At 38.9% G+C, this 12,180-nt stretch overlaps 3 protein-coding genes across 4 annotated transcripts; 1 reads left to right on the forward strand and 2 right to left on the reverse strand.

Annotated features, from left to right (window-relative positions):
- Positions 1-4,577: 4,577 nt before the first annotated feature.
- Positions 4,578-5,767, reverse strand: LOC106304320. Its single transcript, XM_013740729.1, has 4 exons — positions 5,585-5,767; positions 5,223-5,375; positions 4,963-5,138; positions 4,578-4,860 (listed from the first exon to the last, which is right to left on the reverse strand). The coding sequence occupies exons 1-4, from the start codon at positions 5,720-5,722 to the stop codon at positions 4,758-4,760; spliced, it is 570 nt and encodes a 189-aa protein (XP_013596183.1). The 5' UTR covers positions 5,723-5,767; the 3' UTR covers positions 4,578-4,757.
- Positions 5,768-5,974: 207 nt separating this feature from the next.
- Positions 5,975-8,937, reverse strand: LOC106306948. 2 transcript variants are annotated; one of them, XM_013743756.1, is made up of 12 exons: positions 8,799-8,937; positions 8,322-8,518; positions 7,910-7,959; positions 7,666-7,732; positions 7,399-7,471; positions 7,247-7,302; positions 6,990-7,168; positions 6,849-6,911; positions 6,706-6,765; positions 6,514-6,606; positions 6,374-6,436; positions 5,975-6,296 (listed from the first exon to the last, which is right to left on the reverse strand). In XM_013743756.1, the coding sequence occupies exons 1-12, from the start codon at positions 8,840-8,842 to the stop codon at positions 6,183-6,185; spliced, it is 1,059 nt and encodes a 352-aa protein (XP_013599210.1). In that variant the 5' UTR covers positions 8,843-8,937; the 3' UTR covers positions 5,975-6,182. The 2 variants fall into 2 exon arrangements, with proteins under 2 accessions (XP_013599210.1, XP_013599209.1); XM_013743755.1 differs by lacking the exons at positions 7,666-7,732; positions 7,910-7,959 and having other exon boundaries at positions 5,979-6,296.
- A 99-nt stretch (positions 8,938-9,036) lies between these two features.
- Positions 9,037-11,379, forward strand: LOC106306947 (pentatricopeptide repeat-containing protein At2g06000). Its single transcript, XM_013743754.1, has 2 exons — positions 9,037-10,857; positions 11,014-11,379. Exon 1 carries the CDS (start codon positions 9,141-9,143, stop codon positions 10,746-10,748), a length of 1,608 nt encoding a protein of 535 aa, XP_013599208.1. The 5' UTR covers positions 9,037-9,140; the 3' UTR covers positions 10,749-10,857; positions 11,014-11,379.
- The last annotated feature ends 801 nt before the right edge of the window (positions 11,380-12,180 follow it).

The following is a 12,180-nucleotide window of genomic DNA, read 5'->3' on the forward strand; positions in this document are numbered from 1 at the left end:
GCAGATATCCGGGACCTCTGGAAAATTAGGATTTTCCTAACTTTCCTAATTTAAACGGAAATCGACAGTGCGAATTTCGGTTCCCACAATGTGTACCCGACTGAAAGTCTCTCGTTTGCAGCAGGTTTGGTAAGGTTTCAATCAGTTTGCTTTCTTTTGATGTTTAAAGCAGTTTGATTGTGATGGATGCTCTTGTCCTTTGTTGTTGATGGTTGAATATCCTTGATGAACATAGTTAAGAGAAACATGGGATACCTTTTTAACAAGTAATTATGCATCTCATGTTTTGTTCATGATGGTTTTCATACCTTTTCGAGCTGATTGAGATAGTTTAGCTCTTTAGGTGATTTTGTCTTTTAGGTGTCAAAGACCATTTTTTTAACAACCATTTCTCTTCCTTTGTATGGTGGTTAGCGATTGAGGAATTGCACTTGATGAATATCCCTTTCATATTGGATGAATGTTTGGTTTGAATGTCGAGCGCCTCCTCTTCCTCTGCAATCTTTCTTGTTATCTTCCATGTATGGCATGCAATAGTTTAGGAAAATCTGGAATGAGTGTAATTGGTCAAGAATAAAACTTTTTAAAAGAGCTATTATTAAAACAAATGGTCTTTGACACCTAAAACAAATGTCTTTGACACCTAAAAGACAAGTTGTCTCAATATCAAAAATAAAGTAATAAACAATAATAAAGTAAACAATCTATTATATATCCAACGTCGGGTTACAATCAAGGACAAAGCGAGATACCGTAATTTAATGCTCAACATTGTAAATTTGTTCCAAATAAAAGTTGCCCAAGAATCCTCCGGCTTTGATAACCTTATACCTATCCCAAGCTGACTTTGAATCAGAACGCTGAAAGATCTTATCTCTAATGGAGCAAACCTCATTGCGTTAATATAATCAGTGAAAATATGTGTAATTCTTAAAAATTACTATATTTATAGTTTACTGTGTAGTAATTTGCAGAATTAGGGAACCATTTGCAGGCTGCTGAGAGTATGTATAGTTTTTATATTGATTGAGTTGTTTTTCAGTGTTATATTAGTTGGAACTATAAAGATATTTGATTCTCAATACAACAAATAACAAATCATACGTAATTTTATTAAATATATTTACAAAAGTAAGACAACCAACTAAATTAAATGCAACTAACAAAATTTCAAAAAAAAAAACAGTTACGGTTGAATTCAGAGAAGTATGTACAATCCTATATATTCAAATAATAATTAGACTGGCTAGCTATTTTATATTTAAAATTACATATTTTATTAAATTAGTATAATATATTTAAAACAAATCATATACATAAATACAAAATGATTTTTAACTGAAAATAAAATATTAACTAATTATTATATTATTTATTTTACAAATATTTATATTTATGTATAAAACACGGAAAATCACTTAGTGAAAAATCACCATAGGCTAATTGGTCTGCTTCTCTTTAGGAGGTTGATAGACCTCGAAGATGTTATGTGAGGAGGAAGAATAGAAGCAAAGAGGAGTTGAGAGAAGAAGAGAAGTAAAGGTGACGTGGAGTGAAGAATAAACCGTTAAGAGTTTGTTATATTCAACGGTCAACGCTTTAGTAGTATAAATAGATGAACACGTAGAGAAGGATTCTTTATGCAATTTGTATATTGTATCTTAGTCCTGAAGATTGTTTCTTCAGGAATTGGTTCTAGACCTTTTGGGTTAGAGATTGTAATCTTCTTTGATAAAGCAATAAAATATTACTTTGCTCTTATCAATTGGTGCGGTGAGCTGTTGTAGCATGCTGTTCATCTAAAGGTTGTCATGGAACTGCTTGTGAAGCATCAACTTTTTGCAAGTAAGAAGAAGTGTTCGTTTGGCCAAAACAGCGTGGAGTATTTAGGTCATGTTATTTCAGCAGAGGGGGTTTCAACTGATCCTGCTAAAACAGCTGCAATTTCAAAGTGGCCGGCGCCGAAGTCAGTGAAAGAATTGAGGAGTTTTTTTGGGTCTTACGGGTTACTACAGGAACTATGTGAAGGCTTATGGAGTTGTTGCAAGGCCATTAACTGATCTGCTTAAAAAAGATGCTTTTGAATGGAGTAACAAGGAACAAAAAGCATTTGAGGAACTGAAGCAACGGATGACTAGTTCACCTATTCTGGCTTTACCCAACTTTCAGGAGCAGTTCGTTGTAGAATCTGATGCATCGGGCTATGGGTTGGGAGCTGTATTGATGCAGAAACAGTGACCTATTGCTTATTTCAGTAAGGGGTTGACTGATAGAGAGCAGTTGAAGCCGGTTTATGAAAGGGAGCTTATGGCAATTGTGATGGCTGTTCAGAAGTGGAAACACTACTTGATGGGAAGGAGATTCACCATTTTTACAGATCAAAAGAGTCTAAAATTTCTTTTGGATCAGAGGGATGTGTCTATGGATTATCAAAAATGGCTTACTAAGCTTTTGGGATATGATTTTGAGATCATTTACAAAGCAGGAAGTGAGAATAAGGTGGCAGATGGTCTTTCTCGCGTGGTTCATAATCCATCCTTTTCAATTCTGGAGTTGTTTACAGCTATTACACAGTCATCGAGTCTTCAAATGCAAGATGTCTTTGAAGAAATTGACGGAGACGCTCATATTCAACAGACTATACATGATTTGTTAGTGGGCTCTTGTGAAAAAACAGAATTCTCGGTGAAGAAAGGAAGGTTGTTCTATAAAGACCGTTTTGGTGTTGCCAAAGTCTTCGAAATTTATAGATACAATTCTAAATGAGTATCACAGTGGTATAATGGGAGGTCATAGTGGTGTGTTGAAGACTATCAAGAGGGTTCAGCGTCTTTTTCATTGGCCAAATCTTAAGAAAGATGTGCAGAAGTTTGTTGCTGAATGCCGCGTTTGCCAAACTCATAAGACCTCAACTCTATCCCCTGCTGGCCTTCTTCAACCAATTCCGATTCCCCAACAGATTTGGGAGGAGTTGTCGATGGATTTCATTGGGGGTTTGCCAAAATCAAATGGTGCTGAGGTGATTTGTGTTGTGGTGGATCGTCTGAGTAAGTATGCGCATTTCTTTACATTGAAGCATCTGTATACTGCTCACTCTGTAGCTGAGAAGTTTGTGAAGGAGATTGTCAGGTTACATGGTTTTCCATTATCCATTATATCTGATCGTGATCGAGTGTTTTTGAGTAGCTTTTGGAGGGAATGTTTTAAGCTGGCAGGCACAAAAATGAAGTTTTCTACGGCTTATCATCTTCAATCAGATGGTCAGACTGAGGTTATTAACCGTTGTCTAGAGTCTTACCTGCGATGTTTTACTTTTCTCACCCAAAGCAGTGGAGTCAGTACTTGTCTTGGGCAGAGTTTTGGTATAACTCTTCGTTCCATACTTCCTTAAAAGCAACACCTTTCGAACTGGTTTATGGGAGGAAACCTCCTTCTTTGTTGCATTTTGAGGAAGGTTCTACTAAGAATTTCGAGCTGGAGACGATGTTAAAAGAACGTGATGCAATGCTCGCTGATATGAAGATGCATTTGTTTCGGGCTCAAGACATTATGAAAAACAATGCTGACAAAAGTAGGAGAGACTTACAGTTTGAAGTTGGTTCGCTGGTGTTTTTGAAGTTGCGCCCTTATCGTCAGACGAGTGTGGCGAAGCGTTTCTGTCAAAAGCTGGCGGCTAAATTCTATGGCCATTTCAAAGTATTAGAGAAGATTGGAGAGGTTGCGTATCATTTGGAGTTACCACATACTTGTCAAATTCACCCGGCCTTTCATGTTTCACAACTGAAACCGGTTTTGGGTTCGGGTCACACGATGATGCAGCTTCCAGAGTCGTTGAATGAGGTGGATGAGTTAGTATTGTTTCCGGAGGAGCTGTTGGATTTTCGTTATGATGAGAAGGGATTGTTGGAGGTGTTGGTGAAATGGCACAGTCTTGATAATTTTGAGCATACATGGATGAAGATTACAGAACTGGAGCAGAACTTTCCATCTTTTGAGCTTGAGGGCAAGCTCAATTTTGGGGAGGGGGGTATTGATAGACCTCGAAGATGTTATGTGAGGAGGAAGAATAGAAGCAAAGAGGAATTGAGAGAAGAAAAGAAGTAAAGGTGACGTGGAGTGAAGAATAAACCGTTAAGAGTTTGTTATATTCAACGGTCAACGTTTTAGTAGTATAAATAGATGAATACGTGGAGAAGGATTCTTTATGCAATTTGTATATTGTATCTTGGTCCTGGAAGATTATTACTTCAGGAATTGGCTCTAGACCTTTTGGGTTAGAGATTATAATCTTCTTTGATAAAACAATAAAATACTATTTTGCTCTTATCAGAGGTATAGATTATTGAATTCAGCCATTGTTAGTTGCACATTGTATATTTGTGACATTTGCCCATTTCAGTAAACCAAATCTAGTCCATATATCTACCTAACTTGTAACATAGATCCAAAGAGATTATAAATAACTTAATATCCATTGCATGAACTTTCATGAAACTAGTGATTACCAAATCCCATAACTAACACACAACTGTCTGTATTCAACACATATTTAAGCAAATATCTTGTGAATATGTAATATATTTACGTTTGCCTTCTGATATTGTCAAGATCTTCTGAATATGTAACATAATATATTTCAGGTATACCTAACACGAAGACGATCTCAATATCAAAACCAAGAAAAAAAGAGAGTTATACTAACAGTTTATCAGATGATAGAGACTAGTTTGAAAAAAACCACACAAGTAACGGATTGGTTATAGATATTCGGAATGTGTTAAAATGGCTTCTACTCTATCCAGTGATGCCTCTAAACGCCCCGAGCTCATGTTGAATAACGGTTCTTCAGTACCAAGAGCTCTGTTCCATTCATCAAGAACACCATTAGCTAAAGCGTAGTGAAATCACATATTTTGGAAACCGATGGATATATAAAAAGATGTCAGAAATGGTGAGACTTACCCAGTAACTTCAGGGAGTACAAAATCAGCTCTCCAACCAAACCGCAGATCGACACCAGGAGTCAAACCAAGAGTGGTTTTGTTTTGGATCCGAGACACACCATCTCCACCCAAACAAGAGGTAAGCTTCCATTTCCAACCCATTGCGTTCATTTGAAAGTTATGCCCAACACCAACCTACAGATTCAGATTTACAAAATATGTAAAAGAGACCAGAGAGGGCACAATAATAAACTCAACAACAACAAAAGGAAAGAGAACCTGGAGATTGAGAAATCTGGTGAGAGGAATCTTCTTTGAAAGAACACGAACTTCTTGGTGTAAAGGCTCATAAATAAACTTCCACTTCCGTTCTGGTGATAATGGCTTCAGAACAAGCTTTGCGTGGTAATCATTCGTGGGTTCGTTATACAACTGGAACATTCGATATAAAAACAATGATGAACATGTCATGGCTCAAACAAGAACAGAGCAGGTCTCTTTCGATGCCTTAAAAACGGAATACTTAGCTCCGTTCGTTATCCATAATAAATCTTCAAGAACTCTCTAACAAAGCGACTACTTAGTTTCACTTGCAGTTCAGCGAATTGGAGCGAGAGAGAGAGAGAGAGAGAGAAAATGACCTCGAGATTGACGCCGACGCGAAGGCCTTGGAGCTCTTTTCGGAACTTGAGAAACAGCTCCGATGGCATTAGATTGATTTTGTAAAGCTCGTCCCATGACGGAGGTTCCTCCGCTCGCGAACTCGGTGGTGGCTCCATGCTTCCAAACACAACCCTTTTTCAAGTTTATCCCAGCATCAATCCCGAAAAGGGCATATGTGTATTTTTCTTAAACGATTAAACCGGTTCCGGTACAAGTTGATTGTTTTCAACTCTAAAAAACCATACGGCCTGAAGCCCATAAACATAAACCGAAGACAACTCTGCCATCGCTAGTCAAGCGGATCCACACATCATTTTAGAGACGAATCATGAATCATTTCCTACAAAAAGCATGGACTCTGGGATTTACCCTTTTTTTTTTCTTTTTTTTTTTCAATTTGTACCAATAGCTTCATTTCAACAGCAAACACAAAGCTGTCGTAATTTACAAGGAAGTAAAAGATAGAAAGCATTTATACAGCTTTGATTCCATGAAAAAAGCACCAACTTCTGAGACTTCCATCATCTTTAGTTACAAAAACCAACCTAGACAGAAGCTAAGCTTCGTTTGTCATTTTTACAATGGAGGTTGCTCAGATGTCTCAACCATCTGCTGCTTTCTACGCCCACCTGCCACTTCCTTCTGTAGTTCCGAGTTAGACATACGCTCCACTTCCAAAGCTCTCTCAAGCTTTAAACAATACAAACAAACGATTCAATGTTTTACTACAAAAGATCAGAAAATGATGTTTCTCAAAACCAAATTACATTTGCTGCCCGCATGCTCCATTCACTCAGAATTGCCCTCAGCCTTTCGTTTTCTTCAATATACTGCACCAACCACCACAAACATCTCTCCAAGATTACTTTGAATCTAGAATAAAAATCTAAAGACTTTCCTACAATACCTGACTGTTGGTATTGTTGACACGCTGCACCTCTGCATCCCTCTCTGCTATCAAAGAACGAGCAAGCCGTAGCTCAGACTGAAGTTGATTCGTCTGCAAGAGAGAGAGGTTGTTCACAAGAACATTCAATTCACATTTGTATAGAGTTTTGGGTTTCTGTCATAGAGATGGAGCTTCAGAAATAAGTATTACCTCAGCTGAAAGTGTCCTCAACTCCTGGTCTCGAGAAGCTAAAAGATGTGCCAGATCAACCTACCAAGCATTTAACATTGAGTATTATTAAGCTATCTGCTATTGGTAAAGGAAAGGAAAGCTTGCCAGAGAAAATCTTCAACCTGAGGGGTGCTTCCATCATCAGATTGTTCATATTTGCTTAGTTTCTCTTGCAAAGACAGAATCTATGAGAAGACACAGAAAATCAAGAAACGTAGATGAAAAATGGGGGAGCATTTTGTATCTGGTATAGGGGTAGGTACCTCCTCGCTTAGAAAATGGAGGTTTTCGCGCTGATACTGTAACAAAGCCGTTTGTTGATCAGAAAGTCGGCCTTCATAATACCTCAAGCCGTCCATAGAACTTGACGGTTGAAGAGGAGAGTATAACGACTTCAAGACGTCTGGCCTTGAATTAACGGAATTGTATTGATGCACATTACCTGAAATAAAAAAGCAGCAGTTTTATAGAACTACTACATTAACATATACTTATTTAATTGAAGGAAGGGCCCTCTCACCTATATATAAACTCATGAAGAAGCCAGCACACACTGATTCAGCAATCATGATGATCCTGTAAGATCATATCCCAAAAAAAAAGGGCATACGATGCAAATTACGGATTTACAACTGAGATAGATACTCGACAAGCGGATAACGAGCTACGAACCGTTGCAAAGAAGAAGTAGAAAGAATGCTGATTTGGGGATCCCATACTATCACAAGAAGCATCGCAGCGGTACCTGGACATATATCCAAGGTACTAAATTCATCACGGGGACAATAACATTTAGTCTCACAAAAAGAAAAAAACACACGAGGACAAGAAGCAAGTTTGGGTAAAAATTCATAGTTTTCACGCTAGGTTCAGTCATGTGCATGTTAAAAGGCTTGTAACCAGTAAAATCAAGAGAAACCGACATGGTTGGACAGATACCATATGAAGCAATTGCAAATGGAAGACGAACAACATGCTTCAACTTCTGACTGAAACTGTAATAACCCTGCAGACCATTTTCATATTTATCAGCCAGTCTATTACTAAATAAAAGCCACCCTGTGCAAGAAAGTAAATGACATGAGTAAAAGAAGCTTACTCTTCCTACCTAAATCTAATTCTTAAAACCAAAAAAAGAAGTAGCAAACCATGTGTAATCACTAAAGCTATCAAGTTTTTGTACCTGAAGACGTATTTTCTGGACTTGAAAAACAAAGTACTGTTGAAAGATACCTGAGACCGTACAAATGGAAATTAACTTAAGGAAAGTGAACAACAAAACTGATCAATATCATATTATGGGTGAGCAAATACAAATCGACAACAGTCACTTTGAGAGAGGACAATCACTCAAGTGATATCCGTCAACAACAAAACCAGGAAAGACATTACAATAATCTAAAAGTAAGTCAATCTGATAAAACTTGAGAAGAAGGCTCCCAGACCTTAATTAACTAACAACCTAGACGGAGATAAATAGGCCTAAGAAGAATGCGAGTTAATGATTTAATGAGATGTCTTCAACAAATGGCTCCTTCTTAGGCTTTGGAAAACATAACAAGGTAAGAAAATTAAAAGCGAGGAGAAAACAAAACCTGTGAGAATCAAAAGCGCAACATCGCAGCAGCAGAGCAAAGAAGGTGTCAAATGGTGGAGATGATGAAATATCCAAGGAGCTCCTGCAGCTAAAACGGCATAGCCTGCCAATAGAATCAGATAGAGGTAACTTCCAACTAGGCTTCTCGATTTCCTGTGACCGAATAAAGGTGCTTCTTGTAATATGTCAAGGAACCTGCAACAAGGCAATTCGGATCCATCCACTAATCACCACCCTCACAAGAAAAAACTAAAACTTTACTGTTCAAAAAGAATGATCCTGTCCCACAGTGACTAAAAGGTGTTTTGATTTGGACATTGGCAAAAGGAATGCATGTTTTGTCCATCAAAAGATTTTATGACAGGACAATTTTTATTAGTATGAAAAGGAAACAAGTCGATCGAGTCTGGAATCAGGAGCCCAAAACGAAAAAATCCATGTTAAAGAATTAACAAAAGAAAGCGTGAAGACATACATAGCGTTCTCTTCGTTGGTCATTGGACGTCTCTCCGTTGACATCTTCGACCTGAACCTCCGATCAAAGTTTCTGCCTTTCTCGGGTGTAAGATTAATTGACTCGATGCCAAAAAAAAAAATAATAACAACAATTTGATAGGAAGTCGACCCGAGAAACAAAATAATCCGGTTTTCTATAATCTTAATAAATAAAACCAGAAAGCCGTAGGAAGCTGAACCCTCTATGTAAGCTAGAAGGTTCGGTTCCAATGTTTCAGTTTCATACACAGATGAGGGGTTTGACCAGAACAAGCCCTAGTAGCTCCTCCCAAATCGCAGTCGCCGCTTCATTCACGCCGTTATGATCCGATCGTCCTTTGCCACCACCGTTGGCCTCTTCCACACACACACTCATGGCGGAGCTCAAGCTCGTCCTCTAAAGGCCAATACCCGAGAAGTGACCCATTGCCCCGAAGCTTGGTTAGTCAAAATCCTCTCTACTCTCTTCGTCTACAGGGTCCCAGATTCCGATCTCTGTTTCTGCTACCTCAGCAAGAACATAAATCCGTTCATCGCATTCGAGGTCGTGAAGAAACTTGACAATCCTCACATCGGGTTTCGGTTTTGGGAGTTTAGTAGATTCAAGCTCAACATTCGCCACTCTTTCGGGACTTATAACTTGCTCACTAGATCGCTTTGCAAAGCAGGGTTGCACGATTTGGCTGGGAAGGTGTTTGAGTGCATGAAGAGCGATGGTGTCTCCCCCAACAGTCGGTTATTAGGGTTTTTGGTGTCTTCTTTCGCTGAAAAGGGTAACCTTCGTTTTGCCACTGCTTTGCTTCTTCGGTCTTATGAGGTTCAAGGAGTTTCTACGGTGGTTAACAGTTTGTTGCACACGTTAGTGAGGCTGGGTCGTGTGGAGGATGCCATTAATCTATTCGAAAAGCATCTCAAGTTTCAGTCTTGTAATGATACCTGGACGTTTAACATTCTGATTCGAGGTTTGTGCTGTGTAGGGAAAGCTGAGAAAGCATTAGAGCTTTTTGCTGAGATGAGTAGTTTTGCTTGTTCGCCTGATATCGTTACCTATAATACTCTCATTAAGGGTTTTTGCAAGAGTAATGAGCTGGGCAAAGCCTACGATATGTTCAGCGAGGTTAAGTCGAGAGTGGGTTGTTCTCTGGATGTTGTTACTTATACTTCGATGATGTCAGGGTACTGCAAAGCTGGCAATGTGAAGGAAGCGTCTCTTCTGTTAGATGAAATGGTTGATTTGGGGATTTATCCTAATAACATAACTTTTAATGTTCTGGTCGATGGTTATGCCAAAGTGGGTGAGATGTCTTGTGCGGAAGTTATTCGCGGGAAGATGGAATCTTTTGGCTGTTTCGCAGATGTTGTGACCTACACTTCTTTGATTCATGGGTACTGCAGAGTAGGACAAGTCAACAAAGGGTTTAGTCTTTGGGAAGAAATGAATGCCAAAGGAATGTTTCCTAACGCATTTACCTATTCCATTCTTATCAACGCGCTCTGTAAAGAGAATAGGCTGCTCAGGGCTCGTGATCTTTTGAGGCAGTTAGCTTGTGAAGGCGTTGTTTCTAAACCGTTTCTGTACAACCCTGTCATTGATGGGTTTTGTAAAGCTGGAAAGGTCAACGAGGCAAATGTTATTGTGGCAGAGATGGAGAAGACGAAATGCAAACCAGATAAGATCACTTTTACCATTCTTATAATTGGGCATTGCATGAAAGGAAGGATGGGTGAAGCAGTCAGCATTTTCCACAAAATGGTGGCGATTGGTTGCTCACCTGATAAGATCACAGTGAGCTCTTTGTTGTCGTGTCTTCTTAAGGCTGGAATGGCAAAGGAGGCCTATCAACTAAACCAGATTGCAGTGAAATGCCAAAGTAATGATGTAGCACCTCAAGAGACGAAAGCTGTGAACGTAACTGTGGCTGCCTGCTAAGCTTTCTGTTCAATATCCCTGTACATTGGCCTTCTTCTACCATCATGCATTCTGTACACATGTTAGGCGTAACTGGACGCCAAAAAAGAAAAGCAGAGGAAAACTCACAGTAAGCATCTGTTCACATTCCTTTTAATGCTCTGGTAGACTCGCTAGATGCTTAATTCCCTTTTGAAGACTGAAGTAGAGTGCCATTGCTCTTAGTTAACCAGTTTACATTCTGTGTGATTTCAGATGCTTATTGTCAGTTGAATATCTTTTTCAGGTTATTCTACTGCCAGAGATCACACTTTAGTGTAAATTGCTGAGAATGTACCCATCACAATTCGTCTGCAAGATTCGTGATATTCAATTCCTTGATAGATTTTAGATCCGCATATTTTCTCCTAGGAAATTCTTTTCCAGTTGCGTCATCTGGATCAGGCTGTGTTGAAGTATTGAAGTAAAGGATGATCCAACTTGTGAAAAAGAATAATTTTTGGATAAATGAGAAGTTACTTGAGAACTTTGAAGTTCACATGAGTGAGATAGAAGTAGTTGCTTCATCTGGTCCACGTCGTTTTTCTTTAAATAAAGAAGTATTAATTCCTGAGATTGGAATCTGTAAGTTCTCGTTATATTAATCAATCATATGGTGTCCTTATATATGAGAGTTACAAAGAGATAAAAGGAAATACATAGATATGGAAAGTGTACAAATACAAGGAAAAGAAAACGAGGGTTTCTCCTTCTTTAAGCCGCCTCTCTCTCTCTAGGTGTTGGGCCGGTTTATGGACCGGGTCAGTGATAGACATTCATCGTATGGTTTATAACACTCTTCTTTGGATGTCATAACCATTCAGAGTTTGTAATATGCTTTGGATGTTGCCTCACTAAAACTTTATCAGAAAAACCCAATGGGACAAAACTATGATGAAGGAAAAAGAGTACAACACGTATTACTCCCCCTGATGCGAACATCACTGAAGGTCTTTCAGTCGACGCATCCCAACCTGATGGTTGAGCTTCATGTACGCCAATGACTAATGGTCTCAATACCAAGGTAAAGTAGTGCTACCGCGTTGCAAAGACATAACTTGCCTGAGATCTATCATTGTGGATCCAATCTCAAATTTTTAGTTCCTTGTAGGTAACATAGGGTGTATTTTATCCTGTCCTAGTCCCTTATGTTCAGACATGACCTAAACCTAGACAATAGGTTTACATCAATACTCATGTCCGGATGTGTATGACATGACAAATACATCAAGGCAAGGCGCCAATAGTACTTAAGGTAAGGGACGTGTATGTCTTTATTTTCAGTGCCTCGTGGTCGAACATGAGCTAAACATATATAAGAGATTCACGGCAAGAACACATGTCCGGCCTAGTATGGCTTGCCTATTACATCAAGGCGCCAATGGCACTTGGGTAAGGGACTTTACCGGACCAA

Source organism: Brassica oleracea, chromosome C7 (assembly GCF_000695525.1).
Source record: "Brassica oleracea var. oleracea cultivar TO1000 chromosome C7, BOL, whole genome shotgun sequence".
NCBI lineage: Eukaryota > Viridiplantae > Streptophyta > Magnoliopsida > Brassicales > Brassicaceae > Brassica > Brassica oleracea.

Excerpts from the sequence above, each read along its gene's own strand:
- LOC106304320 (XM_013740729.1), bottom strand. The coding sequence starts at position 5,722 with ATGGAGCCACCACCGAGTTCGCGAGCGGAGGAACCTCCGTCATGGGAC. Across the intron at positions 5,139-5,222 it reads CCAGATTTCTCAATCTCCAG|GTTGGTGTTGGGCATAACTT; the intron begins GTTCTCTTTCCT and ends CTGAATCTGTAG. Across the intron at positions 4,861-4,962 it reads GTACTCCCTGAAGTTACTGG|AGCTCTTGGTACTGAAGAAC; the intron begins GTAAGTCTCACC and ends TGAATGGAACAG.
- LOC106306948 (XM_013743756.1), bottom strand. The coding sequence starts at position 8,842 with ATGTCAACGGAGAGACGTCCAATGACCAACGAAGAGAACGCTAT. Across the intron at positions 8,519-8,798 it reads ACCAACGAAGAGAACGCTAT|GTTCCTTGACATATTACAAG; the intron begins GTATGTCTTCAC and ends GCCTTGTTGCAG. Across the intron at positions 7,472-7,665 it reads ATTTGCAATTGCTTCATATG|GTACCGCTGCGATGCTTCTT; the intron begins GTATCTGTCCAA and ends ATATATGTCCAG.
- LOC106306947 (XM_013743754.1), top strand. The coding sequence starts at position 9,141 with ATGATCCGATCGTCCTTTGCCACCACCGTTGGCCTCTTCCACACACAC.